This window comes from Chaetomium tenue (genome assembly GCF_020726465.1).
Source record: "Chaetomium tenue strain MPI-SDFR-AT-0079 chromosome Unknown F5144scaffold_2, whole genome shotgun sequence".
NCBI classification, from domain to species: domain Eukaryota; kingdom Fungi; phylum Ascomycota; class Sordariomycetes; order Sordariales; family Chaetomiaceae; genus Chaetomium; species Chaetomium tenue.
In genome coordinates this window covers 740,241-767,177 of record NW_027117330.1, presented here as the reverse complement: position 1 = coordinate 767,177, position 26,937 = coordinate 740,241, and the positions used below count along the sequence as shown (strand labels likewise).

Sequence of the window (26,937 nt, the reverse complement as noted above, 5' to 3'; positions counted from 1 at the left end):
GGCCTCGTGCGTGGGCTTCCAATTATTGATCCCACGCTGACGTCCAAACTATTGGGGCTCGGCCACCGTGTTCTCTCATACTGTGTGGCGGGGGAGGAGTCTAGAACGAAACGAACGTGCTAGCGTCGAGCTGAACGACGAAAAATGGGGCCACACGCCGCGGTCTCGCCTTGCCGACGCTATTGATGTAGACGCCGGCGGCGCGGCCCGGGGACAGCATTGGTTCAGCCCTCCGCTTTTGGTCGCGTGCGCTTCAAGGTTTGTAGTGATGGCGAACAACTGGACAAGTCACACGTGGGATCCGCCCGAAGAAAAAAGGCAAGATTGATATTGCCAAAGTGCCAGACTTCTTTCTCCTCCTAAGTGACCCAACTATTCGTCTGCGATCATCGCGCCTTCGACTTCGACTCTTCGAGAGTAAATCGGTTGTTGTCTGATAGAGGCTCTGCCTGCCCCTTACTGCCTTAACCCGTGGCAAGATGGTCGCCCTTCTTATTGCCCCTTACAATGATGCCATGACATTGGGTCAGGGGTACAATTCGTTCCTCCAAGTTCCATGCATTGACGGCGCGGTTGAGATCCCCGAGAACTCGCTGAAGACGCAGGCTGTGCGGGCCGGCGGCGTGGGCAATGTCTCGCAGGTTGTGTCTTACTCGTCGAGATTCGTCGAGAAGATCTCGGATGTCGTCCGCAGCATGAACATCTCTGCCGCCTCGAGCATCAAATCCGGAACCATCGAGGCGTCCGGAAACTCGCTGAGCGTCGACGAGGCTAAGTTTGCGGCAAGCGACTTGAACGCCGTTGTTTCTGTCAAGGTCATCAACCGTACGTCTGTCATGTCTGGTGTCATCCTCACATCTCCTTCCACTGACGTGCTTATCGCGCTTACAGAAACGACATCCATGATCAAGCAACCCAAGTTGTAAGTTCCGGACGAGCAGGAAGTGGCCAGAGATTTTGTCGCTGACTGTAATCCAGCAAGCCGATGAACAATGTGAAGATGACGAGCGAAAAGTTCTTTGACTACTACGGCGATTGCTACATCTCAGATATGTTTCCCTGTCCCCTCCCTCTTTGGCCCCGGGGTCTGTTCTCCTCAGCCAAGCTAACAGCAGTGCACGCTTCATGGAAGGCGGCGACTTGCATGGAATTGTTTCCATCAAGGTTCTTGATGCCTCGAAGAAGACCCAGGTGGAAGCAGCGTATGTCTCGATCTCCCCTTTATTTTGACCTGCATTCGGTATTCCCAGTTTACAGCACCATTCTGGCGAGCGATCTAACTCTTCAATCATAGTCTGAAGGGAGCAATGAATGGTTCCACCAACAACGAGTTCACTTTGAGTGAGGGTTCAAGCATGACCGACCTGAACGCTAGCCTGAGTGAGACCGAGACGACCGTCACCGTTAGCTGGTCCGGAGGCGGCCAGATCAAACCAGGTGGGTGCTTGACCAAGTACCGATTGTCCACTGCTCTACACCGGTGGCTAACACCGTATGTATGATGACCACAGACAATGAGGAGTGGAATCTCGAGTCGCTTGTGAAAGCAGCGTCTGGCTTCCCGACCCGGGTTGCCTCCTGCCCGCAGCGGACGTGGGCCATCCTGACAAAGTACGACAACAACCGCAGCTTCCTCGAGTGGGCCGATCGGTACGACATCAGGGTACCTCAGTTCGAGAAGGCGACGCAGATTGCATCCGACTTCCTCGATGATTTCATGGAGTACAAGAACAACCTCGTTCGGCTCCAGGCCGTCATGGCCAGCCCCCGGTCTTTTATGAAGAGCCCATACAAGAACCCGGTTGGGCTGGGGGTCGAGGCACTCGTTGCAGAACGGAAGTCACTCAAGGCGGCGATGTCACGCATTACCAGGGTTATTGACCAACTGTATGTGTCTGAATGAAGCCGCTTTTCATGAGCGGGAGAAAAGGAATTCGAACAAGCTGACCGTCGTCTTATCAAAACCGCAGGAACAGCGATCCGTCATACACGCCGACGGTCGACATCGAATCACCCGAAGTCTGGGCCGCCCGCCTCCCGATACGGAAGGACTCAGAGTTCGGGTCGAGCCTGTCGTCCTCGAGCGACAACAACGCCGCCGCTCTCCTAGCCGGCTTCTCCTTCGTCAACGACGTGATCGCCCCCGTCAAGCCCACCCCCGCGGAGACGACGGCACCGCCGGCGCCCGCCACAGACGCCCTCAAAACCGCCATGGACCAGCTCGACCACGTCGTCACCTCCAAGGCCGAGGATCTGGCGTTCAAAGCCCCTCCGCCGTCTGCTTCGCCGTCGTCAGCGGCTCCCATTTGCGCCAACGGCATCGTCCCGCACCTCTCCGCCGCAGAACAAGCGTTCGTGAACCTGGAAGCCAACAAGCAGCGGTACGCAGCCTTCCGGTTCGACCGGGCGACGGGCCACGACGGCGGCGGGGCGTTCAACGACGCGGTCACGCTGGTGGAGCGGTCGGGGGAGACGCTCTGGCCCAAGACGATCGAGATCCAGATGGTGCAGTGGAGCACGCAGCGGATCGTGCGGCGCGTCGAGGTGGATTACTATCAGCTGCAGACGGAGCATGGGTCGGTTGGCACGGTGGCGGATAGCTTGACTATCTACCTGGCGCCGGAGGAGAGGATTAATAGGATGCGGCTGGGTAGGGGGGATGAGATTTGGGATGTTGAGGGCGTGGCGTATGTTGAGGTCTGGACGACGGCGGGGCAGAACCTGAGGATTGGAGACCCGACGGGCAGGGAGGTGATCGACTACTACCCGTATGATGGTTGTGTCGGGCTCAAGGCGTTTTGGGGCTGCCAGGGAGATGTCATTGATAAGTTGGCGCCGATCTGGGGCAAGTAATTAACCATTTGATAGGTGTGGAGGGATATTGTTTCAGAAGCTATGGTCGGTTCGCTGTTTGTTTGTACAAGACGATTCTCATATCCAATGTGGAGTTTCTATCATTGATTACTTCCGTGTCCTTGAAACCTCGAGCACTTCATCCGGGCTTCCCAATGTGAGACTACCTTAGTTCTGATGTTACTGTTGACTCGGATACTTCTCGCCGAGAGGCCACACTTGGCGGAATAAAAGATAAGAAGGGAAGAAAAGAAACAGAACAAGAAAAAGGAAGACGTGATGATAGGAGGCGTGGGTTGGACCAGGAATCGACTCTCTGGAGAATTGCAGTACCAAACGCAGAGAGAGCTCATACCCCTAAGCAAACTAAGGTACCTAAGGTAGAGACAGACACCTGAGCACGCTTGCCTACCCGTGCTTCCCAGATGGGTATGAACTGGATCCTGCAAGAAAATTCCCGCAGAATGGTCCCAAAAAGCGACTGGGGAATGGGCCGTCGCGTGATTATGCCCGCGTGGCTTCCGAGCTTGGTTATCGCCGGTGGCGAACGGGCATGCCGGTATGCAAGCAAGGGGCTGCAGAGTCTCGCGTCGGATCCGAGTTCATTTTGGGCTTCAATATCACAATTTGTTGGTGGGATTGGACCGATAGTACGGAGGAATCTACAGCTGAAAGAAATGAGCTACCTGTTTTGGCGCCAGCGCGAATGGAGAACAGGGGCCCCGGCTTCAATAGTTCAGGGGGCGAGGCGTGTATGTGCTAGACAAAGGCCCAGACCACTAGCTGCCAGAGCTGAAACCGTTGTCCGGAGCGTTTTCCCCGCGTTGTGAACCAGTGCACACAGTGCGCGCAGTTTTGGCCATCCACGCCTGTGATCGGCGAGAACGCAATTACCAGGTAATGATTTAGGATACACGCGCGTAGCGCGTTGAGAGTAGCCCAAAGATGTTTGTCGGGCGCAAGAGGGGGTAGGGGAAGGACCTCATCCTGTCCGTACCACGTGGCGACCCCGTCCACGAGGCAGAGGAAATGAATTGCATGTTCAGCAAGAGAAGTAGAGTCTCGGAATCTGTTCTGAGGACTCAAGGGTCAAGCCCAGACTACGGACTTGCCCATACCTGCATCACCTCCATTCACCCCCATTCGTTTCCAGGCTTTGCGGCTTTTACCTCAACGTAGCTGAGAGAGTTCACCTATTCGCCAGCCCTACTCGTCGTCATGATGAAGAAGTCGAAGCAGTCGAAGCAGTCGAAGCAAAGCCAAGTTTCTCGGCAAAGTGGCGGGCCTGCTGTAGTCTCCAGCAGCCCGAGCAGGACAACGAATACCAGTGCAAATTGGACAGTCGACAACTGGCAAATCCCCGTTCCGGTGGGGGACTGTTCCGTCCACCTCCTGCTGAACGGGAACAAGGCCATCATCAACGCCTTCATCATGGATGGAGGTAAAGGCTCCGACGGACTGACCCCCGAGGAACAGATCCTGCGTGCGCTTACTGCGATTGATAAGGCTCACCAGGACTGGACCTGGAAGTTCGATGCATGGGTCGTGACACATTGGGATCACGACCATTATGCCGGCGTTCAGACGTTGTGGATTAAAAACCCCGCTGTCACCCGAAACAACGTCAAATTACCGTTTAGAGACGCATACTTCGAGGAGAAGAAGCCGTTGCTTTACTGCGGTGGCCCAAAGCCGGACGGCATCGACATCCCCGATTTTAATATCAGGGAACCAGATCTGGAGGAGCCGGGAAAACCGACGATAAAGAACGTGCTTCTCGGCCTGGATATTTTCACCGGAGAACACATGTTCAACGAGAAAGGAGAGATCCCCCAAACAACACCTGCCCAACCAGACCAGCCACGCTTCTGCATTGTCGGCGCGAATGGCGTGGTGGCGGGACAACCGGACATGGTCTACAAGAAAGAGGACCCCATATCCAAAAATGAGATGTCCATCTTGGCCGTTGTCTACTGGCCTGGTAAAGGGGGCGGCAAGGTGTCTTACTTCACTGGTGGAGACGGGAACCCGAAGGCCGAGACCCAAGGTCTCGTGCCGTTCCTGAAAAACAACCGGAATCGATCGACCCAGCTTCCACGGGGGACTGCCAACATGGTCAAATTGGACCATCACGGCTCTTCCAACGAGAATGTAAACTGCCCCGACCTAACCAAGACGCTACTGGAGCTCCTGAAGCCCGTCAACATCCTCGTCACGCCGGGGAACCAGTACGGCCATCCAAGTAGGTCCTCAATCCCACTTGTGAATCGTCAATTCAAATGGATACAAGAGAGCTGACGAGATATTTACGACGGCAGCCTGGGATGTCCTGTACTACATCTTCGATTACTTTAAGAGGCTGCGGAAAGGTGCTGTCAATGGGCCAGGCAAGCTCTACACTACCCGGTCGCCGTATTGGTTGAACACGCAGTTCGGCTCGGGCGTCAACGTCGCTCACTATCGCCTGCTGGGTCAGCTGTTTGAGGCGCATCAAGCGCTTGGAGATGCAGGCGAGGACGAAAAGGCTTTGCATGCGGACAACACTCTGCTGCGGACGTTTGCCGAACAACAGCGCGCGATGAAACAGACTGTCCAGGAGTATCAGCGGGAAGTGAAGGGGTTCAAGGCAGACCTACCAATATACGTGCCCAAGAAGCCGGCCAGACAGCAGAAGAATGTGGGAATAGGTGGAACGAAGAAAAAGAAGAAGGCTGATGAGAAACCGTACTGGTATGTCGCGAGCGAGGTTGCGGCATATTACACCAAGGTGGTGAGTCCTAACCCCCCCGCCCCCCTGCCCCCCATCTTTTCGCTTTTGTATTGATTGAGAACGGCACACACCCGTTAAATGGACGTTGCTAATATACTTGATATTCAGCAAACCGACCTTGCTACCGCGTATGAAACGCGCGACAACAAGGAAGAGCCAGAGGCCGGCAAGTTCTTGAACGCGCTGCTCGCCATAAGGAACTTCCAAGACCTGATACGCGAAATCTTGCGCGACTTGTGGGCCAAGATGAGCGACCAAGAAATCATTGTTGCCGGCAACCCCTACTGGCTGATACGTTTCACCTTCGATCAAGGGGGCGGCAACACGGTCGTGTGTACGTACGATGACGACGGTGCCGACAACAAACCCATAGATTATCTCACGCCCGCGGAGTATGCCGACCCTGCAAAACTGGCTAACATCCAAGACGTCAACACCAAGAGATTTGTGAGGCAGAATATCAACAAAGCATGTTTGGGCCTGTCGCCTCTCGACCTCTTCAAGAACAACCTCGCTGTTTTCGGGGGCGACGAGCAGCTGGGCGCCATGGGAACCAATACCCAGCGGACCTTCAACCTCCCAGCCCGCCCGAGAAAACAAAGTGCAGACCTCCTGGGCGGGTTCACGGACCGCTTCGGTGGGTTTGCGAAAGCACCAGCTCAGCCACAGGATACCATGAGCTTCTTCGACGCCCCCTCAGAATCCAAGGGCATGGCCGAAGAGACAGCACCCGTCGCCAACCCCAACCCCAACGACGACGACCTCTCCGACCTCGGCGCGCTGCGCGACCTCGGGTACCACACGATCCCCAACGACGGCGGCGGCCTGCTCTGCGGCATCTTCGCGCTGCACGACAGCATCACGCACCAGATCCCCACCACGGCCATCCCCGCCGGGCGCGCCCCCACCGACGAGGAGCTGCACCACGAAGCGCTCTACGGCCCCGCCGCGCAGCTGCTCAACACCATCCTGCCCAACGAGCTGCACACGCGCAACTTCACCGTTGACCACCTGGCGTCGATCCTGGCGCAGTGGGGCCAGAGCGCGGGTGTGGTGGAGCCGCTGCAGCTGGGGATTATTTTCCAGGATGGGTCGCGCTGGCGGATGCCGGTGGATGTTGTGGAGGGCGGTCCGCCGCCGCGGAGGGTGTGGATCGAGCATGAGGGGGATTTGCTTGGTGGGGGGGGACACTATAGTGGGATTGCGCCTGGCGAGCCGGATGGGAATCGGCGGGCGAGGGTGGCGCCTAAGGTGGCGAAGGGGAGGATGCTGCTGGAGGCAGAGCTGAGGAAGCGCGCGCGGGATAATTTGTACTGGCGGGCGATGATGGCGAGGGGGGAGGAGGACCTTAGTGATCCGGAGAGTATGGGCACTAAGACGAAGAGGTTGGAAGAGGAGAAGAAGAAGCTTGAGGAGAGGGAGCAGGCGAGTGAGGCGGCTACGAAAATGTTCCAAGGCTGGACGGTTGAGAAGCTGAAAGCGGAGCTCACAGCGCAGGGGGCAAGGGGCTTGGGTAAGCTGCGGAAGGCGGAGCTTCAAAAGCTCTTCGTCGAGTATGAGATGAAGAAACAAGGGCTGGGCAAACTTTTGGCGGCCGATGACTCGGAAGAGGAAGCCTGTTCGTCAGGAGCCGGGTCGGAAGAGGATGAGCTCGCTTCGGGCGATCTCGAGTCGGACGATGAGGATGAGGATGGTGACGTGGGCCGGTTTGGTGATAACCCTTATCGAGGCGGAATCGAGACAGCGGAGCTTCTCGGACGCCTGGACGGCTATCAGTTCCTGAAGCAGCAGCAGAAGAAGGAGCAGAAGGGGAAGGAAAAGCGAGGGACAACAGTCGTGAGTAAGGAATCAGATACGCTGCTCCAGAAGCGAGCTGCCTCGGGGCAACTGAAGGACAAGAAGTGGAGAGGAGAAAAGAAGAAGTTGAAGGACGAGAAGGGGTTCGGTCAGGGGCCGAAGAGAGGATCGAAGAGGGATCCGGAAGAGATGGAGGAAGAAGAAGAAGAAGATTTACTCTAGTTGCGCGAGAGAATGTACGTATAATAGGTACATGTAGCTATTAACGTACCTCGGTAGGTGGTAGGTATCTGGTCAGCGCTCGGAACCTAGGTACTTCGCCCGACTCCACAATAACTACCTATCTACCTCAAAACGCTATCAACTAATCACAACTACATTAGAAACATCTGAACCAGAACCTTCTACAACCTCTTAGCACGTGCGGGCATTATGAATACCTAGGCTTTCCACACATACCACAGCACGGCCTTTCGGTGGCTCGGTGGCCAAGATCCGGATGTTTCCATGACCGTGCCGGGTTGTTTTCTTTATTTGATAACAAGTTTTGGCTTTCAACGGGCGAGTAGAATGGGTTCCAGCTTGTGATCCCTTGTGGGCCGGTTGAGCGTGGTGCTGTAGCGAGGTAGACATTGTGCTAAACGCGGTCAACGTCAGTGTTGTATTGTGGCAGGTCAAAGTACCTACTTTCTTGTCTAAAACCCGGCCACTTTCGGGAAGCAGGACAAACTGGAATTTATTACCTAGGTAGTCGAGAATTAAAGGCCGAGTGCGCGTTTGATAACCGCTATGAGGCTGGTGCCAGCGAGGCACCCCTGTCGTCTCCAGCCAAAGACTAGGCCCTTGCCAACCACCCAGCTCCCGCCTGCTCAAAGTTAAAATCACAAACCCAGCGGCGGAATTACCTGCTCATGAATATTCTGTACTCAAAATGGCCTTGCCCTTTGAAAATGGCCGCTGGGGGCTATCTTCACCAGGCATGCCAGCGCTCTATCGTGGATATAATACACAATCCTTTTACACTCTACCCTCGATTGTAATTGTCTCTTGTCGGTGTGCATATACCACTCAATGTACAGGAAGACACCAGCTAGCTTCCATTAATTCATGTACCAGCCTTGATACACCCTATACATATCGCCGAAGTTCGGCTCCTTCTTTCCGTTTGCATAGAGGGATTCGTACCGATCTCCCATGACGTATCGTTCGACACGTTCTTTCAGAGCCTCCTCCTCCCAATACAGCCATCTATAATCTTGGTTGTCACGGTTCCGAGCCTTGGACTGCGCGGTAAATTGCCATGGGTAAGGGAAAAGGGCATAAAATCGGGCAAGCCCGTCTTTGCCAAGTGCTGCCAGAGGCTGCGAGAGATTGAGAAATGCTTCTAAGAGCTTGTCCCCTTCCTGATTTGTGATCGTACGATAATACGGGGACGGGGCGTCACCCAGCTGTGACACTGCCAATCGCACGGTCAGTGCCGCCGGGTTGATCTGGTCCCGCAGCCAGTCGACCGTGGACCACCAGTCCTGCATCACGGGGTGTTCCTTTTCCGGCCAACTGCCGGCACGGTACGGGGGAAAGATAATGTCGAGGAACCGGAGGTGGGTGAGGGCGCATGTAGGGACGACGTTCCGCAGAAAGTCCGAGACGACAAACCGCTCATAAGGGTAGGGGTAAGTAGGTACTGGCCCGTCGTGTTCGACGTGCCCGAGCATCGGTAACTCCCAGGGGGGCGCCAGCTTGTGATCGTGGATGGTGAAGCGGTTGCCGGAGAAGAAGACGAACCGGGCGTCATCGCAGAGGGTGCGGCAGACGAGGAACAGAGATGGCCCAGGCGGAGCCCAGCATTGGCAGGTAAACGAGAAAGCGGCGTGCTGGCGGCAAAAGCAACCGCTAGTGGTTCCCTGGCCATTGTTGACGTTTGTGTCGTCCCAGCAGGAAAAGAATTGACTGCCATGGTGGGCATCAGACGTCGACTCGCTGTCACGTTCCCAACCTATAAACATGACTGTATATGCGCGGTGTTCCCTGGACCATATCACATCCTTTCTTGGGGTGATGAGATCGGTGTACTGAAGAATTCGTATCCGGAGCTCGCGTGGAAGACCTGTTAGCGTGGTGACGGTATTCGGTGGCTGGTTTGAGAGTGGCGTTGTGACCCCGACGGTGTGTAAAACGGTCGCCTCGGCAAGTTGTCGAAAGCGACAGTCTGCAGACTTCGCTAGCCGTACATTACATTCCCGCAGAAAAGACCGAGGCAGGCGACACAAAGGAGAAACGGCCTTCTTCGCCATGTCTAACGCTCTCGGGTGTTGTGGGTCGATATCGCAAACTAGTGAGAGGGCGAGACGGCCGGGATGAACGTGTGAGAACAGATGAGTGGCAGCTGAGTGCCAGTCGTCCAAAGCAGAGTGGGCTGTATCAAGCTCGTCGTAGTAGCCATCTGTGGAAGACCAATTGAGGAACGGCGACTGGTGAGAGTGAGGGTGAATGTCATGCCAGTCCTCCCCGGCACCGCCGAAGATGGCATAGCCGCCCCCGGGGCCCTGGAGGCAACATATCCGGTAATTGTTGATGTTAGGCTGGTGACACGAAGATTCGTTGACGACGATCTTGAGGTGAGAAAGTGAGAGAAGCGTTGATGGGGTCAGATCATACAGAGCCTGGAAGGGAGGTTGGGCACTGATCCGTCGGGGTGGGTTCAGGTTCAGGTCGGCATAGTGGAGGATGAATAGGTTAGTCGAGTAGAGGAGAGCAGTAGTCTCGACGTAAAGGTCCCGGCAACAAAGCAGTAGACCATGGAAGAGGGTCGGGTTCGGTGTACGACAGTAAAACAGGTTATAATTGAAGTGACTGTCGTCGACCCGCGCTCCCTGCAAGTAGAACCGGTAGGGTTGACCGTCCCACGAAGCCAAGCCGAGGTAACGGTAGATGCGATGTCGAGTGTCTTGGCTCAAGCGTAAAAGAGACATTTCGGGTAATGGAGATGGCTAGGATTGGGGAAAAAAATCTGAGGGGGTTCGTTGTGGGTCTGTTGGTTGTTGGTTGTTGGTTGGTGGTTGTTGGTTGTTGTTGGTCGACGCAGCGCATTTGTTGTAGCTGGGCAAGAATTGCGGCAGAGGAGAGACGTCGACCACGATGACTGGCCGCTTTTCAAACGCCCATGCAGCGGGCCCCTGGCACGGGACCCAGCTCAGGGTTAGGCGGCTCAGGGTTGGACTAAATCCGACCAAAGTGAGGGCAAACAAGCGTCCAATCATCCAATTATTCAATGCCGCGAAAAGGTTATGACGGGCCCGAAAATGAGCGATGAGACGAGATGGTTCGGTCATTTTAGTGTGGCCTGAAGGCTGTTGAGCTGGCCAACCCCCAGTCACCATCCTTCATCCAATGGGACAGGGAGTGCCTGTGAATGTCTGGTGATAATGAGGGTCCCCCTTTGCTTCAGCTGAAAGTGAAACTCCAACCGTCCAACCTGTGCCTCTCGGTCGCCGGCTAGGCACACCCGACGGCCCGACCTCCATTTAGGTCGTCGTTTGACAATACCCCGAGCCCAACGCCGCTTCACAGCCCCCTCTTGATATCGTCGCCGTGTCCATCCCACGCTGCAAACAAAGAATCGAACTGTATCTCAGGAAGCACACGCTATATCGAATGGGACCCGCCCGGGGCTAATATGGCCATGGCCCCCAGCCCCCAACAGTTGGTCGCCTGCGATCGATTATTTGAGATGAGGCACGGGCGCAAGGCCCGGTCCAATCTTGGCCGCCATATCATGACCGCTGGCCCAACCCTATTATGTTAGCTTCCATGGTATCAGAAGCAGGTTCATAGCACTTATCCCTTGGGAGTATCATTCCTGTCAAAATGTGTACCTATACCCGCCAACATCCGGGTAGGGAAGTAATTAATGCCCAAACAAGAAGCCGGGCTGGGTCCCGGTGGGCAGTTTGGGGACGTTTGAGCCCATTTTAATGGCCCATGTTGGCTGCCGATACCTTCCCTCACGAAGTAGAGGACTGGGACCAGAGGTCTGAAGAACGCTTATCAGCACACAGATATAAGCCTCAGACGAACGATGGTCTCCGTCTAAAATCTTAGCAGCCTCTATTCTTCGTTTGTATCCTTGCACTCCTTTTTACCACGCCCAAGAGCCATCTTCAATCACCCGTACCCACCAAGCCGACTTTGTGTTGATAGCTCCCTTGGTCTCTACGGCCATTAACAACGTGTTCTCGCTGGACGAGAACCTGTCTCTCCGCATCAAAGCCTACCTCAGCCCTCCTTACAACTTTACTCACTACCAAGCCCCTTTGTATCATATACCCTTACGTTTCTTACGCCAGGATGGAGAATGACTCTGGGGATCAGAACATGGACGACTATCAATATCAGAGCATGGAAGACCCGGACGACTTCGTCGACTGGGAGAACTATACTCCCGACGGCGATGACATCCGCACCTTTTTGGAGAAGTACGCAAAAAGTGATCCCAATCTCAAGTTCAGTCGCCTGGATCCGGGAATCTACCGAATCGATGACGGCATCAACGCAACCTGGGTCAAAACGCTGGTAATGGGCTCGAGGCCGTCATGGAAACGTATCCTCATGCACGGCGCCAACTTTTACGCCTATGTTTCACGCTACGACAATTGCTTCACGGAGAAGTCCAAAAGTCTTCTCATTGCAACCCTCTGTTTTACGCACCCAGAAGGCTGCGTACTTTTGCAGAGCACTATTCCGAGGGGTCGGTGGAGAAAACACTTGCCTGAAACTGGGTATAAAAATGCCGGGGAGTGGTATGCGGTCGCGGAGCCCAGCTCAGGCAACATGGAACCTCACGCCGAGGACAGCGTTTTGTTTCTTTGCAACCACCTCTTTGGTTCTCTCCAGCCCCAGGGTGGATACGAAGCCCCTCGCCTTGTTGTTTACGGGAAAAGGAGGGATGGGGCGCCCGAGGTTGCCAATCCCTGTCGTAAGGGGGGAAGGGTGGGACCCAGTTGTGAGGAGGTTGTCCGAGACCTTGGGGTCAAGATGCTTACCAAAGCAACGTCTGCCAAAAGGCTTGACGAGGAGGACGAGGCCTCGCAACCGCCACCACAGCCCCCGGCGGGCGCACCAACGTCGGGTTCCAGCTCGTCCACATCTACTCACGGTACAGGCGCTTCCACCGGGAACCCTACCCCGAGCCACACGCAGTCCCATAATACCGCGGGGGGCTCTGGCTCTGGCCACACAGCTCACAACGCCGGTGGCGGATATGGCAACAACACTCGCGGGCACAACCAACGGCTCCAGCCAAACTCGAGTCAGGGAAGCACCACCCTCAACCTCGCAAATAGCCTGTCAAACCTCCACATAGGCGACCGCGGCCGTAGATACCACTACGATGGTGGCGGGCACATTAACGCCTACACGCCGCGCACCTTGCCGTCGGGCCTGGAAACCCATCAAACTCCTTCCGGCAGGCCCGACACCCGAACCTTGGTCACTCCCCCCACGAATCCTAGCCCCCGAACCGCGGTCACTGCCCCCGCCAAAGCTGCCCCCGTGAAAGCTGCCCCCGCCAAAACCGCCCCCGTGAAAGCTGCCCCCGCAAAAGCTGACCTCCGCGCCTCCGTGACTTCTCCCGCAAGATCCGCCCCCCGCGCCGCGGCCGCTGCCCCCGGAAGAGTCGACCCCCGACCCGTTGCTTCCGGGCCTGCGCGCGGAACGCAACAGTCAAAACCCACGGATGTGATGCCCCGCCGTCGACACGCCACCGAAATCCACGTTGCGCGGGAGGCGGCCCCGGCTCGCATCCCGGCCGCGGCACCTGCCCTTGTGGGTGGCCAAGGCCCAACCAAGCAACGTCGTGGAGGAGTGTCGGGCCACTGATAGGGGCCTGGGAGGGTCTGGGAACTACCAGGGGTGCTGGACAGCTCTGTTGGTACATACTGAGGGCAGCGCGGCTGTGGGGAAGCACGGTTGGACAGGCTGGGGTGTGTTTGACGAGGTAAGTTTTTCTTTTGTTTTGTTGTTGTGTTTCTGTTTTTCTGTTTTTCTGTTTTGGTTTGAAATACGTCATTGGAACAACCCAAAGAGAGGGCGAGACCAGCTGAGACCAGGGGACATGGGCGCGGATATCCTTGATGAGGGTAGAACATCTCCATGGAGGTAAAGTCTACAATTTTGTCTTGGTTTTTTCCAGCTGCTTTTGCTTCTGGTTTAGAATCTGGGGGGGGGGGGCGGGGTCTGGACGTTCGCTGGCCGAGGCGTCATGAAGAGATGGTAGACACCAGGTAGTTTTGCAGTGGTTGCGACTTTTAAACTACGGGACCAAGGGCAAAGTTGGACACCTGCTGGTCGGGATGTGGCAAGCAAGAACGGAGTCAGTTGATGAGATGTGTTGAAGTTACAAATCTAGAGGTTGGGTTGGGTGAGTGAAAAACGCTGGTCTTGGGTTAGTATTTTTAGTATTTGGGTACTTATTTAGCTTCCTTACCTACCTAGGCACCTAAGTAGGTACCTAGATACCAAGTAGCTCTAGACAAATCTACCTCCCCTTTAACCAGCATTTCTTAAGGCGCCTACCAAGGTACCTTAGGTAGGTACCTGGTAGGTACCTACTCGAGCCGTCGAAGGAGCTTCTATCTTAACTACCTGCATTTATCATCCTCGAGTAATCAGACGTAGAAATGTACCAGTATTTATAATACAACATTACAATCCGCTATAGAAACGTAGCTTTTAGACGTCTTTCTAACAAATTCCCATAATTTTGATTACCCATGATCCGTAATCCGCTGCGCGCTAGGGTGCCAACTGTTCTTTCGGTGGTGTATAGAGTACGTAACTACATCTTCCGGGACCGAAGAAACTGATAGGTTTATACCGCGTTTCTTGCATCCTCGGTGCGACAGCTGCGTGATATCTTTCCGTCCATGTTCTGTGATATGGTTCTTGAGAAGCCTGCGATTTTATCCGCCACCGATCCCGCAATGGGTATGTGAACGACGACCATGGGCGGTGCTGAAACTTGGGCCGAGATGCCGGTCGGTCTTCTGTGTAAGCCCTGGGCCCCCCAGGTCAGCGGGTCGCCCGTTACTGCGGCCGCCGAGTTCAGGGGGTCAAGTTCAGCTGAAGTGTTCCCCTTGAATGAGACGCAACATCGAACGGCTCGTAGCAAACAATATTGAGACCTTTGGTAACGTGATGCCGCTGGCACCCTTATCTCAAATTTTGATGCTTAGCCGTCGAAGCAGTTTGGTTTTATTTTCTCTGCCTTGGCTATTGATACATGTAACATAACGCTATCTGTCGCTTTGCCTTCCATCGGATCCCCCAACGCCCCGTGTCAGTATTCCAGCCAGGCTGAACAAGCACATGCCGGTTCACTTCCGTTTTTCCCCCGGAACTCTGCCTATAAATTCTACCAGGTCCCTCGGGACTTGCAATTTTCCCTTCTTCCTATTCTGCAACATTCCACCCGACAGCCTTTCCAGCCAGCATTTGCAACCTGACAGCTCCTGTCAGACGTGCACCCACCGGGTATTGCTCCTACCCATCACTATTATAGTAATCAATCTATCGACTATATAATAACTCAATACCTATTGCAGTAACCAACCTGTTTACTCCACCGCATTCAATACTTGAGAAAGAAAATGCCAACCAACAACACCAACTCGCAGGGTGAGTTTCCGACCATACCTGGGTAACCCTTCTCCCAGATTACATCCACCCCTAACACGGCATATAGATCCTGCCGCCGCCAGGCCCGCTGCAGTTCCGACTACGGTTCCGACTACCACCACCGCTGTCACGATTACCAGACCGCCGACTCCAACTCCATCTACAACCCGAGCGACGCCTTCTCCCCCGGCTCCCCCGCCGCGCCGCGCCCGCCTTGTCGAGCTCGACTATGAGACTGGTAAGCCGCCCATTCCTCAAGCTGCCGCAGGCGAGAGGCAAAGCAACCCCCCAGCTGACGATTTCCTTCCCTTCACGCCCACAGGGATGGACCTGCACAACAACACAATCGACGAGCGAGCTCTCTTGCGCAGAATGAAGTGGCGCGTGGTAAACGTGGTCAGCCGGACAAGGGATCGCCGCGCGTTGTATGACATGCGCGAATGTGTCACCAAGAGCATCGCCGAGACAGACTTGCCCTGTTATAGGTTGGAGCAGCTGTTCTACCTCGTGGCGTTGGATCATATCAAAGGTGAGTCTTGCTGCAAGGAGAGAGAGAGAGACATGTAAAGTGACTTATATGTCCTCCCGGATGTGGAGGCAATGGCTCTGAATTAATGCTGACTGGTGGGATACTTGTTTAGATTTGATCCGGGAAGATGAGGCTCGGAATGCCGACGACTGCGCTACCGCTATGATTAACAATATCCCGCGGACTTATGACCGGGACTGGTGATCTGGAGCCGTTATAACCCTGGTGGGTAATAGGGCGCAAGATGGAAAGTGGAGAATACTTTACTTGCTGGATATATCTCCCTAAAAGCCAATACACCTACATGTACCTACCTCTACAATGGCTGCAGTGATCTGAAAGCCTTGGCATACCATATCTTGTCAATTGCGTATGTTTTGCTGGATGCTGGCGTCGTCGTAGGTGGTGAGGACCTAGCTTCTGCCGCCGACGCAGAGCTGTAGCGCCTGGCATCGAAGCCGCCGCTCCGCCGCTTCTCTCCCACGGCCCAATGCGTCAGTTTCATACCCGCCCGGCCAGCCCATTCCATATTCGTATTGTTATTGAGAAAGCTAGGCCCGAGGTTGGCGTTTGTGCGGTCGTCGGCGATCGTTTCCAGCGCTAGTAGTGCCGGCATCTCTGCACCAAGGAGCAACTTGTGAATGGCTTTCTCTACCCGGAGGCCGTGTAGCATCGCCCCCCGGCCGCTCTCCACTGTCACCAATGCCCATCGTAATGGCATTCTTCGTCACGCTCAAATAAACGTGCATCCGAGGGCATGCCCTTGACGAGTTTGTATAGGGTAAGGTTGCTTGGGTTCGGAACATCCAGAAGATCGGCTTCCATGCGCCGTCCGTCTGTCCCGGGGAAGATGTAAAGTTGTCGATTCACCTATCCCTGGCTTAGTTACCTAGCCAGTCTCAAAAAAAGAAAGAAAAAAGGAAAAAGAAATAGGCGCCCCAGATTCTTATTAGTGTTTTAACCCCTTGGTTTGGGCAAAAATGACTCGGATACCGGGAGTCGAACCCGGGGCTGTTGAGAGAGCAGTCATTCCTGAGAAGTGAGAGTCAACGATGTTACCGCTACACCATACCCGATTTAGACGAGTGTGGTTCCGACCAACTGTTGCGTTGCTGCAGCGGAGCCGGAGCCTGTATTAGCGCATCCTCATTTCACTTCGTAGCACGCTTTTTCCCAATTGTCAAACCTTGCTCCAAGGATCATGTTTTTGACATCGAGCACCAGCATCACATAATACATTAGGTAAGGTACCTAGTTACAGGATTCGCACAACTGTGGGAAAACACAGGTGGGAGGCGCACAGACCACCACTCGGGTTGCGGCAAGGGTTAGGGTTAGAACCTGCCGTCACAGTTAGATTACTAGCTAAATACCACTCAAATTCTTTTGGTAGGGAATCTAGATATAGCGAAACACGCGGCCTTAAGGAGGCAACTCAAACCTTACTATAAAGTTTAGGTGGTTAGCAGATCCAGTTGGATCCCCTTTACGGACGGTATACTCCTCTATCGAGCCGTTAGTCTCGCCGTCGACCTTAAGCCCTTATTGTCGCTAGTGCCTACAGAAAAAGCAGTACCAGGGGATAGAGATAATTACCTACTCGAAACACTATAGGGAAGGGGACCACGGAAAGCAAATGCAATGCCAGGATACGAAATATTGCAGTAGCAGAGCGATGCGATATTTTACGCGCCGTCTACTAGAGTAATCAATACAACGCAGCTTGTTAAGGCAAGTAGTATGGTACGGGACCGTCTGGCGGGTTGGCTCGCCAAACATCCAAACCGGCCGAGAAAGAGACTAACAGGTAAACCCCGGAGCCTTAACGGATTCTGGATCAACTTAACGGATGCTCTACCACTATGTCGACAGTTCGACCTGGACGATGGCTTGACAAACCTGGTGCAGGGACTTTTAGCGAAGCGTGCAGCGGGGCTTGATCGTGCCAACCCGGCTTCAAACTACGGTCAAGCCGCCGCTGCCGACGCCGAAGAGCTCCGCGAGCCACTTTGAACAACTCGGCTAAGAGCCCGGTTTCTCGGATACGGTGTAGTTCGTACCCACCTCTTTCTACACCGAGCAGTATATCGGATACCCGCCTATGGGCGATCCCGGGGCGGATGCGGGCCCGCAATCACTCTACCCCGACCGACTGGCCAGTCTGTATCATTCGTATGGGTCGAACTTCAGCGAGGCGAGCTACGGGAATGGATCCTATCAGGTACCCAGAAACCGGTCGTACTTGCAGCTGCTCGGAGTACAATACAGCTGACTGTCTAAGGGGAAGCTTGCATCAAGCATTGTATAGAAAAATCCTTGGGGTCGGCCATGGTGGCGGCCGCGCACTACGACGAGACGGTGGCGCTGTACTCGCCAGCGGACGGTGTACGGCTGCGAGGCTCTTGTACAGCCGCTCGAAGCGGCTTGTCTGCGACTTGCCTAGGGTTGTTCAACCTAGCCGGGCGCTCATTGAGCTGTGCGTATCCCGCCACGTTGTGCCTGGGGCTAGCTTCGCCTTCAGAGCAAGGTTAGTCCCGCAGTGCCATTAGCCCGGATGCCGTAGAGACGGGCTCTGAAGGAAACAATGCATGGGAAATGCGCACGCCGGGCAGCTATGTACACAAAGAGGTCAAGGAGAGATCTTCGACAAGATCTGGACGGCGCGCAACCACGGAGCAGGAAGCGATCGTTGACAACTAGAGAGCCTGTAGATTAGATGCTTAGATATGTAGTGCGTTCTCGAGAGTGTGTTACCTTCAGCCAATGGACTACAAGCCTCCAAGACACGCGTCGCGCAGAAGGCGCGTCAGAAGGGCGGCGCCTACCTGTCTTTCAGCGGAACCAGAGGCGCAGCATGCAGCTCGCCTTATCCTCACGCGTCGTGCCTAATACGCGTCGAGACGCGCCGCAACCTCTGTGGTATAAACGGGCTCCTCCCGCGCAACTGCGCGGCATTCCCCTGTGGTCTCTTCCACAATTCTGGCGTTGCTTTCCAAGTCGACTCTGGTCTCGGGCCTAACGTTCCCATTTGTATCTACACCCGCACCAACGCTTCTGAAACGATCCAACCTTCCATGCCTGAACAAGAATTGAAACGCCAGGCCAGCAAGGAAGCCACGGCTTTGGCGACCACAGTCAGAGATTCGAAAAGGCTTACGCTTCCGAAAGGCACGCTTGCGGCCCAGGATGCGAGCCGAACCAGGCGCCTGGTAAGGGGCATTGGGTTTGCGGATGATCCAATCCAAATGTTCAACAAGTGTTCGTTCTTCCTATGTTTCCCTGTGCTCAGCAGATTGCTTACAGGGGCACAACGCGGATATAGTGGACGATCGCGATAAGGAACTCGTCGTGAAGGACCTCCTGCTGAGCCACTGCAAATTCTTTCATGAAGGTGGCGCGAGCTTGGCGCCAGCAGACATTCAGTACTTTTCCAAAACTGGCCTACCGGCCGCGGACCGGGCCTTGATGCGGGGGGCACGACTCTCTATAGCGGATGAGAGCGAGAACGACGAGGACAACCTCACGGAGACGGAAGTGGAGAGCGAGCTTTACGACAGCTGCGAAACGATACACGGACAACCGCGCTGGCCGCCGAACGAGGAAATCAGCGGCAGATGCTCGTTGCCTGTCAGCATGGACGACGCTGGCCTCGTCGATTTGCGGCATGACCCGTACTGCCTCCGCAAACACTTTACAACATTTACCCCTGCTCACTCGGCGTCGCGCGAGCGGGTGAGTGAAAAGCGGCGAGTGCTCACCCCGGCTCACCCAGCTCATCCGCAGCTCACCCGGCTCACCCCCATTGGCAGGTGAGCCGGAGCCATGCGCGCAAGAGTGCGATATTCCCAAAAAGGATATCGAACCCGGGGTGCTGACGAAGCACACTACGCTAGAACGAAACCTACCCACGATTGTGAACAATGATTCCATCGTGATCGACCTAAGTGGCGATGGCGGAAGCCTCGGACATAATCCACGCAGCGTGACACGGGAAAAATGAACTTCGTAAGTTACACATAAAAGCCACGCGTTATGAACCTCGACCCCTCTCGAGTAACTACAACAACCAACATCCCCCATAACCACAAAGTAAACACCCCTCGAACCCTCCATCAGCGACACGACTTCACTATCAGCCCCCTAATTACACAAACAAACGAAAGATGCCTCCCGACACCCCCTCCATCACCCTCCCCTCCTGGGCACCCACCCTCCCCACACCCCTCACCACCCCCCTCCTCCTCCTCACCGCCCTCACCCTCTGGTACCTCCACAGCTGGCACCGCCTGCGTTCCTTCCCCGGCCCCCCTCTCGCCTCCCTCTCCTACCTCTGGATGTTCCTCACCTGGCGGCACGGCTCCCAAGCCGCCCTCTACGGCCCGCTCAACGAGCGCTACGCCACCCCCACCACCCCGCGCACGGTGCGCATCGGCCCGCGCGACCTGCTGACCGACGACCCGGCGCTGCTGCGCCGCATGGGCGCCGCCCGCAGTGCTTATCGCAGGAGTAATTGGTACGCGCCGCTGCGGATGGATCCGTATGGGGCGGGGCTGTTTAGTTTGACGGATAATGCGGCGCATGATCAGTTGAAGGGGAGGTTGGCGTTTGGGTATGGGGGGAGGGAGAATAGGGGGTTGGAGGGGGATGTGGATGCGGTGTTGGGGGGGTTGGTGCGGTTGTTGAGGGGGAGGTATGTGGGAGAAGGGAAGAAAGTGGATTTTGCGAGGGTGGTGCAGTTCTTTACGTTGGATGCGATTACGAAGATTGCGTATGGGGAGGAGTTTGGGTTTTTGGCCAGTGATTCGGATGTGTATAGCGCGATTGGGGGCGCTGAGGTGGGCATTCCGTTTTTGGTGCTGATGGCGGAGATGCCGTTGCTGGGGAGGATCTTCACGCAGCCGTGGTTGGTCAAATTGTTGGGGCCAAAGAAGACGGATGCTGGGGGGATGGGAAAGATTTTGGCGTGAGTGTTCCGTTCTCCCTTCCATCTTTGATGTATTCGTTAACCCCCATCCAGCATCGCAGAGCAGGTGGTTGCGAAGCGGTTCGGGCCTGACGCCAAAGACCAGAAGGACATGCTGGGTGCATTTGTGCGCCACGGAGTTACGCAGCGCCAGTGCGAGATTGAGGTGCCTTTCCAGCTGGTTGCAGGTTCCGACACTACCGCAACAGCCATCCGTGGGACCATGCTCCACCTTGGAGTGACCAGGCACGCATACACCAAACTTCAAGAAGAGATAGACACTGCGGTGACTGAAGGCCGTATCTCGAGCCCCATCACAAATGAGGAGGCCAAGAAACTGGAGTATCTGCAGGTATGTACCTGTTACCACCTGCTTCCAAGCCCGAGAGCGGAAACGTTGACAACTATTGTTAGGCCGTCATCTACGAGGGCTTGCGAATGCAAATTCCGTTCTCTGGCCTGCTCATGAAAGAGGTGCCCCCCGAAGGGGATACCATTGACGGAATCTTTGTCCCTGGCGGAACACGCATCGGACACAACACACAGGGTATCATGCGGCGGCGGGATATCTTTGGTGATGATGCCGACATCTTCCGGCCCGAGCGCTGGCTCAACATCTCACCCGGGAAGAGACAAGAGATGGTCCAGACGACAGAGCTTGTGTTTGGATACGGCCGGTGGGGCTGCCTGGGCAAGCCAGTTGCGTTCCTGGAGTTGAACAAGGTTTATGTTGAGGTATGTGCTTGTTGATATTGGTGTCTGGTGTTGGGTGATGGTTTCAAGCTGACGATGGTACGATTTAGCTACTTCGACGATTTGACTTTGAGATTCTTTATCCTAACCGGCCCTGGCATGAGAAAAACTACAATATGTTCTTTCATTCCGAGCTGTGGATGCGGGTGACAGATCGGGCCGAGAAGACGCATTGAACCGGGGAGGTTGTTGTGAAGGATACCTGTGTGTTGAATACGAAGAATGTCTCAGCAATGCAAAGCACGCTACCACGTGTCAATTCTCTCAATGAATTGCTCTGCGCTGGGTTGGGAGATGGCCCTATGATACCCCCTATTCCTTACTGCCATATAAGCATTTCGTATGTTGAAACCAACGCTCAGGCACGCCAACCCTGGCAACCAGCCACCCAAGCACAACGCGACATGAACTCTCCCTTCCATCCGCGATAGGTACCTACCCATCGTCAACAACAATACCACCCCTCACTCCCCCGAATTTCCACTCGCCGGCAAATCACCAATCACCCCCAAATCCTCACCCATCTCCTTGCCCCCAACAACCAAAGTCTTACAATCCTGCAACACAAACATCATACGCGCCCACTCCGTCTTGCTCCGATTAACCCACTGATGCTGCGTCGCGCGCTGCACGGCGACATCCCCCCTCCTCAACACATGGCTTTCCCCACTATCCAGCACCATGTCCACCTCGCCCTCCATGACAATCCCATAATCCAAACTCTGCGTGCGGTGCATGGCGCACGCGTAGCCGGGCGCAAAGTCCACGCACCGCAGCACCGTGCCGCGCGGGTTGACCAGGCCGAGGGTGCCCGAGGCGATGGTTTTCTCGTGCGCGGCGATGTCGGCGTCGCCGTTGAGGTCGGGGGGGAAGGTGGAGGTGGTGTAGGGGACGGCGAAGCCCAGGTTGCGGTCGTCGTAGGGAGACCAGGTGAAGGGGCCGTGCGAGTGCACGATGGCTTGGCCGGAGGGGTTGTGCGTGGTGATGAAGCGTTGCGGTTGGTGCAGGTTGGAGATGGGGGTGGGGGACTCGGCGGGTTTCGCCGGGGTGGAGGTGTTGGTGGAGGTCATGTTGATAGTTCGGGGATGACAACACTGAAATGAGGTATGATGAATTTCTGTATTAGATGTCTAGTTGCTGCTCGAAGGCAGGCTGCTAATTATTGTATTGTTGTTTAAGGGTGGGTGTGGAGTGCCGTGGTTGACAGGAGCACGGGGAACCAAAGGCAGCTGCAGGCCGCGGTTTCTTATACAGTCCCATAAACTGCGGTTGCGGCGGCTGCAGCGGAACCCCACTGCCCTCCGTTTGATTTGGCCCTTCCTCCCTTTTTGCTTCCTGTCGGAGTCGGAAGCATGCCAACACGGGTTGCTGTTCGTTTTTTCGGCCGGCTGTCTCGGCAAGAGAACTCAGGAAAGAGGGGTGCACGAACTACCCCCGTGATTTTTGCGTTTCTCAGTAATACCTACCCAAATTAGCATGGATCTTGTCCCTGTTGCATAAGACATATTACTCTCTGCTCACACGGCTTGCCGGCTGACGAAGTTCGGATCGGCAACGACGCCGGAGATCGGACTTTATCGGCGAGGGATATTTATTAACACTGCGGCCGTAGCCAGATCATTAACCGCCGGTGGCTGGCTGACCAACTGTTCGACGTTCCGAGTTGTCTAGCGGCCTGGGCTGGGACTGGCCATCCGGGAATGTCCCGGTTGCTGATCAGTGATTAGTGCGGGGAGAATCGCTGCTTGTCTCACACGGCGTCGGCCCCCGGCATCTCTGGCTTTCAGTAAGGAAGGTAGTGTCGGCGATGTAGCTGCTAAAGAAGGCTGGGTAAGGCCGTAAGTCGCATCCCATGACAAATTGCCAAGAGGTGGTGCTTTATGCCCATGGGCTGCTCCGATTCCCCGATCTCTTCCCCCGCCGCCAGTACCCCCTCACCGAGCAAGGGTCCCCGGCGCGGGTCCAGTTCTCACCGGCAGCTAAAGCTTAATTTGACATCTTGTGTACTGACACAGCCACGATGAAGGTGAGGACACGAAGGGGCAGACGAGAAAAGCCACGTCACTCAACCTGATGCATATTACGAATCAGGCACATGTCCAATCGAGCCTAACACACGTGCTAAGATACTCCCCCAAACACCACCTGCAACCTCTCGTCACACGCGAAAACTCCTCTTTTGGGCTGGTCTTGGCGAACTTGCCCAACCAAACAGTCCGCCATCACCATGCTCGCCATCAGCAGTATCACGGCTTCTCGCTACACCACTACACCCCCTGAACATCACGTAATTCCAGCCAGCACCACTCAGACAACCTCGGGCTGGGCCTCGTACCTCCCGTCATGGGGATCATCTCCCGGACGGGCCCCTCCATCCGCGACCGAGGACAAAGTCACGGGTTTTCGAAACCCCTGGCCGTCATGGCACAAACCGACCGTTTCTGAAGTGTATACCAGCTTCCAGTGGGGGGAGGATAATGACGGATGCGCCGAACTTGCCGCATCGCATCTCAGGGACAGCCCAACGACGACTAAACCGCCGAAGAACAAATTACCCACCTTCGCCGACACCAAGGACTGGCCAAACTCCCTTGGTGCCAAAGCGGCCCGGTTGCTGCAAATAGAGGACCCTGATTTCTCTTTTCCCAAGGACAGTAAAGCCAAGGCAACCTGGATTGGCCACGCCGGTGTCCTAGTTCAATTACCACCGCTGAACCCCCAAAATGGCCGGCCGCTGCGCTGTCTCTTTGACCCGATCTTCTCCGATCGTTGTTCGCCTATGGGCTCTTTTGCAGGGCCGATCCGCTCCTACCCGCCACCATGCACAGCAGAAGACCTCCCTCCCATCGACGTTGTGTGCATCAGCCACAACCACTTCGACCACATGGACCACACCTCCTTGATGTCCATCTGGCGCTACAGCCGAAACACGGTCCGCTTCTTCGTCCCACTCGGCAACAAGCGCTTCCTTCTCGAATGGGGCATCCCCGACGACCGCATCATCGAACTCGACTGGTGGGAGTCAGTCCAGCTCACCCACCCGCGTGCATCCACACCCCGCAACACCAATGCCCCGGCCCTCACCATCCACTGCACCCCCGCCCAGCACAACAGCTTCCGCACCACAGGCGACACCAACACAGCCCTCTGGTCCAGCTGGCTCCTCGAATCCCCCACCCCCAAACACCAACCCCACAACAAACCAGTCACCACCACCAGCACCAGCACCCCCCAACCCTACCGCGTCTTCTTCGCCGGCGACACCGGCTACCAATTCCACCCCTCCCCCACCTGGCCCCCCTCCCCCAACAACCCCAACCCCCAAAACGAACAAGAACCATTCCCGCCCTGCCCCGCCTTCGCCCAAATCCGCACCCGCCTCGGCGCCCCCAACTTGTTACTCCTCCCGGTGTCGGTCGGCGCCACGTTCGCCTACCTGCGCAGCTTCGTGCCGCTGCCGGATTGGCTGAGTCCGTTTCCGCGGCATAGTGCCGGGGTGACGGGGGCGAATCATATGCCGCCTTGGGATGCGGTGAGGGTGGTGAAGGTTATGGTTGGGGGTGGGGGTGATGGGGAAACAGGGGAAGGGGGGAATGGGGGGGAGGTGGGTGAGGGGGAGGGTGCGGTGGCGCTGGCAATGCATTGGGGGACGTTTGTGCCGGACCCGGCGGATGTGTTGAGGACGCTGGGGGCGCTGGAGTGGGCTTGCAAGCAGCAGGGGGTGGGGTTTGCGAGGGGGTTGGGGGAGGGTGCGGTTGGTGATGGGGGAAAGGGGCCGGTGTTTGTGGCGGTCAATCATGGTGGGAGCATCTGTCTTTGAGCGTGTGGAGGTCTTTTCCGTGTGCCAGTGTTTTCTCTATCTTGCCGTGGCCGAACCTGAGTACATACAACCCTCCGACAATTTGTTATTCTCAAATTTCATATGATCTCTGAAAAACTCCGCCATTCCCCTCAACTCGTCGGCCGTCATCGGCGCTTCGACGGCGGCAAAGGGGCCCCTGTCGGTATCCAAGAATCGGTATTCACCGTTACACCACTTCCGAAGAATCTCGTACTCCTTGTCCTGTTCCGTAAGTGGGTGCTCATCCACTATTTGCCGTCCGCTCCCAGAGTGCCATTGTATTTTGGGCAAGCCTGACTCCTGCTCAGCCCACGCCGTGGTCCAGGACTTCAGGGGCCGACACATATGTCGTTTCTGGGCCATGGTCAGGCGCGCTGAGAAGTGGATATATGTCGGCACCAACTGGGTGTCAACGAGGTAGCCGCCCCGGGTCTGGTGTCCGAGTAACCACCAATACCAGGATTGCCGGGTTGGCTGACCTGTGATGCATTAGGCCTCCCTCGTCGATCGCTCGCCGCCCTTTGATTGACGAGGCTCACCTGAGTGGGGTATTGTAGCCACCGCCCTCTTCGTCTCCTTGATACGATGGCAAAACCTGCTCACGGTGATGTCCCATTCGAGAAACCTGTGTTTGAGGTGCTTCGCAATCTCCTTGTCGTCAAAGGCGACCCCAACCTCTCCATGAAGCTTGCCGACCATCCACACCAACGAAAGGCCCCCCAGCGCAGCATCCCCGTTGCCACCAACATCTGCATGGGAGCCGAGAAACCAGCATTGACTAACAGATGCCGTCGTAGGCTTAGATGTCCACAACACTGGCTGAAACTTGGACCGCTCTTCATCCAGTGCCACCGCCTGGAAAGCGTGCTGGACACAGTCCGGGACCTCCTTTCCCACAAAGGCGAGTGGCCGCGGCGGCAACTGTACAATACCACCCAGCGAGCTCACCGTGTCCCATACAGCGCACGCGGTGATTTTGACTCGATGTAAGAGCCTGGAGCTTTGCAATTTAGCTTGATACACCTTGTATTTCTCTCCGCCCCTTGGGGTCTTCTGGTTTGCCCAGAGGGTGAAGAGACCGCGCAAATAGTAGAGGTGCTGCTTTTGGAGGAGGCCTGCATCACTGATAAGGGAGGCAAGACACTGCACCGCGAAGGCGCCGCGCGAGAAGCCCACGAGAACAATTTCGTCTTCTCCTTCCCTAAAGTTCCAGTTGTGGGAGAGAAAGCTGTACGCGTTGCGGATCTTGGCCGAGATGCCTAAGATGGTAAATGGCTGCCGTGTTAGAAGTTTGCGGGCTATTTGCTGTATGACATCCCCTTCAACACAGCCGCGTTGGCCTTTAATTCAGGTGTTCTCACCTCTTCCAGTCGCACCATCGACGAGCTGCGCCGGCGTGCTTGTTACGCTTCCGACCCCACTGTCGTAATATACGATCTGAAGACAACCATGGCGGTCGACGGGCTCCAGACACCGCGCTAGCGTCGCAACGTTGGTCAGTGGCCTTGCCTTGTTGACGCCATCCTGCCATGTACCGTCGCAGAAGACGAAAAGGCGTTTCCTGATCTCCCTAGCTGCGGCCGCCACATTCGGACCAGGTCTGTCCATATGTGTGGGCATTTTGATTTTGAGATATGGTCGGGTCAATACATGCTGTAACTGCGCGGATATTGGAGGAAATGGTTTCGGGGGCGGGAGGAGAACAGAAGTTGGCGTATTTGGTGCTACCCCAGCTGCTCGACGAACCATGCACGGAT

At 55.7% G+C, this 26,937-nt stretch overlaps 10 protein-coding genes and 1 non-coding gene across 11 annotated transcripts; 7 read left to right on the top strand and 4 right to left on the bottom strand.

Moving 5' to 3' along the window:
• Positions 1 to 220: 220 nt before the first annotated feature.
• F5144DRAFT_626551 (uncharacterized protein) lies at positions 221 to 2,948 on the top strand. The gene is made up of 7 exons (XM_066792266.1): positions 221 to 825; positions 892 to 922; positions 979 to 1,053; positions 1,116 to 1,202; positions 1,295 to 1,437; positions 1,512 to 1,887; positions 1,971 to 2,948. The coding sequence occupies exons 1-7, from the start codon at positions 480 to 482 to the stop codon at positions 2,851 to 2,853; spliced, it is 1,941 nt and encodes a 646-aa protein (XP_066645930.1). The 5' UTR covers positions 221 to 479; the 3' UTR covers positions 2,854 to 2,948.
• A 1,123-nt stretch (positions 2,949 to 4,071) lies between these two features.
• Positions 4,072 to 7,657, top strand: F5144DRAFT_626550 (uncharacterized protein; the record flags this gene model as incomplete). The annotated part of the gene is made up of 3 exons (XM_066792265.1): positions 4,072 to 5,095; positions 5,172 to 5,623; positions 5,732 to 7,657. 3 exons carry the CDS (start codon positions 4,072 to 4,074, stop codon positions 7,640 to 7,642), a joined length of 3,387 nt encoding a protein of 1,128 aa, XP_066645929.1. The 3' UTR covers positions 7,643 to 7,657.
• An 863-nt stretch (positions 7,658 to 8,520) lies between these two features.
• F5144DRAFT_589860 (uncharacterized protein) lies at positions 8,521 to 10,392 on the bottom strand (the record flags this gene model as incomplete). Its single annotated transcript, XM_066790095.1, has 1 exon — positions 8,521 to 10,392. The coding sequence occupies one exon, from the start codon at positions 10,390 to 10,392 to the stop codon at positions 8,521 to 8,523; it is 1,872 nt and encodes a 623-aa protein (XP_066645928.1).
• A 1,055-nt stretch (positions 10,393 to 11,447) lies between these two features.
• Positions 11,448 to 13,447, top strand: F5144DRAFT_560103 (uncharacterized protein). The gene has a single exon (XM_066788201.1). It carries the CDS (start codon positions 11,768 to 11,770, stop codon positions 13,295 to 13,297), a length of 1,530 nt encoding a protein of 509 aa, XP_066645927.1. The 5' UTR covers positions 11,448 to 11,767; the 3' UTR covers positions 13,298 to 13,447.
• Positions 13,448 to 14,824: 1,377 nt separating this feature from the next.
• On the top strand, positions 14,825 to 16,064 carry F5144DRAFT_609382 (uncharacterized protein). The gene is made up of 4 exons (XM_066791627.1): positions 14,825 to 15,094; positions 15,162 to 15,332; positions 15,417 to 15,623; positions 15,736 to 16,064. Exons 1-4 carry the CDS (start codon positions 15,067 to 15,069, stop codon positions 15,825 to 15,827), a joined length of 498 nt encoding a protein of 165 aa, XP_066645926.1. The 5' UTR covers positions 14,825 to 15,066; the 3' UTR covers positions 15,828 to 16,064.
• Positions 16,065 to 16,607: 543 nt separating this feature from the next.
• F5144DRAFT_t32 lies at positions 16,608 to 16,699 on the bottom strand. The gene has a single exon. It is a non-coding gene; the product is annotated as a tRNA-Glu (tRNA).
• Positions 16,700 to 18,514: 1,815 nt separating this feature from the next.
• On the top strand, positions 18,515 to 19,598 carry F5144DRAFT_91566 (uncharacterized protein). The gene is made up of 3 exons (XM_066793558.1): positions 18,515 to 18,881; positions 18,946 to 19,457; positions 19,517 to 19,598. The coding sequence occupies exons 1-2, from the start codon at positions 18,698 to 18,700 to the stop codon at positions 19,434 to 19,436; spliced, it is 675 nt and encodes a 224-aa protein (XP_066645925.1). The 5' UTR covers positions 18,515 to 18,697; the 3' UTR covers positions 19,437 to 19,457; positions 19,517 to 19,598.
• A 188-nt stretch (positions 19,599 to 19,786) lies between these two features.
• On the top strand, positions 19,787 to 21,515 carry F5144DRAFT_589858 (cytochrome P450; the record flags this gene model as incomplete). Its single annotated transcript, XM_066790094.1, has 4 exons — positions 19,787 to 20,586; positions 20,641 to 20,938; positions 21,001 to 21,321; positions 21,390 to 21,515. The coding sequence occupies 4 exons, from the start codon at positions 19,787 to 19,789 to the stop codon at positions 21,513 to 21,515; spliced, it is 1,545 nt and encodes a 514-aa protein (XP_066645924.1).
• Positions 21,516 to 21,562: 47 nt separating this feature from the next.
• F5144DRAFT_560093 (uncharacterized protein) lies at positions 21,563 to 22,546 on the bottom strand. Its single transcript, XM_066788200.1, has one exon. It carries the CDS (start codon positions 22,407 to 22,409, stop codon positions 21,804 to 21,806), a length of 606 nt encoding a protein of 201 aa, XP_066645923.1. The 5' UTR covers positions 22,410 to 22,546; the 3' UTR covers positions 21,563 to 21,803.
• A 1,020-nt stretch (positions 22,547 to 23,566) lies between these two features.
• F5144DRAFT_484402 (beta-lactamase superfamily domain-containing protein) lies at positions 23,567 to 25,159 on the top strand (the record flags this gene model as incomplete). The annotated part of the gene is made up of 1 exon (XM_066785439.1): positions 23,567 to 25,159. One exon carries the CDS (start codon positions 23,567 to 23,569, stop codon positions 25,157 to 25,159), a length of 1,593 nt encoding a protein of 530 aa, XP_066645922.1.
• On the bottom strand, positions 25,093 to 26,904 carry F5144DRAFT_560088 (uncharacterized protein). The gene is made up of 3 exons (XM_066788199.1): positions 26,542 to 26,904; positions 25,720 to 26,439; positions 25,093 to 25,659 (listed from the first exon to the last, which is right to left on the bottom strand). Exons 1-3 carry the CDS (start codon positions 26,798 to 26,800, stop codon positions 25,196 to 25,198), a joined length of 1,443 nt encoding a protein of 480 aa, XP_066645921.1. The 5' UTR covers positions 26,801 to 26,904; the 3' UTR covers positions 25,093 to 25,195.
• Between the last annotated feature and the right edge of the window lie 33 nt (positions 26,905 to 26,937).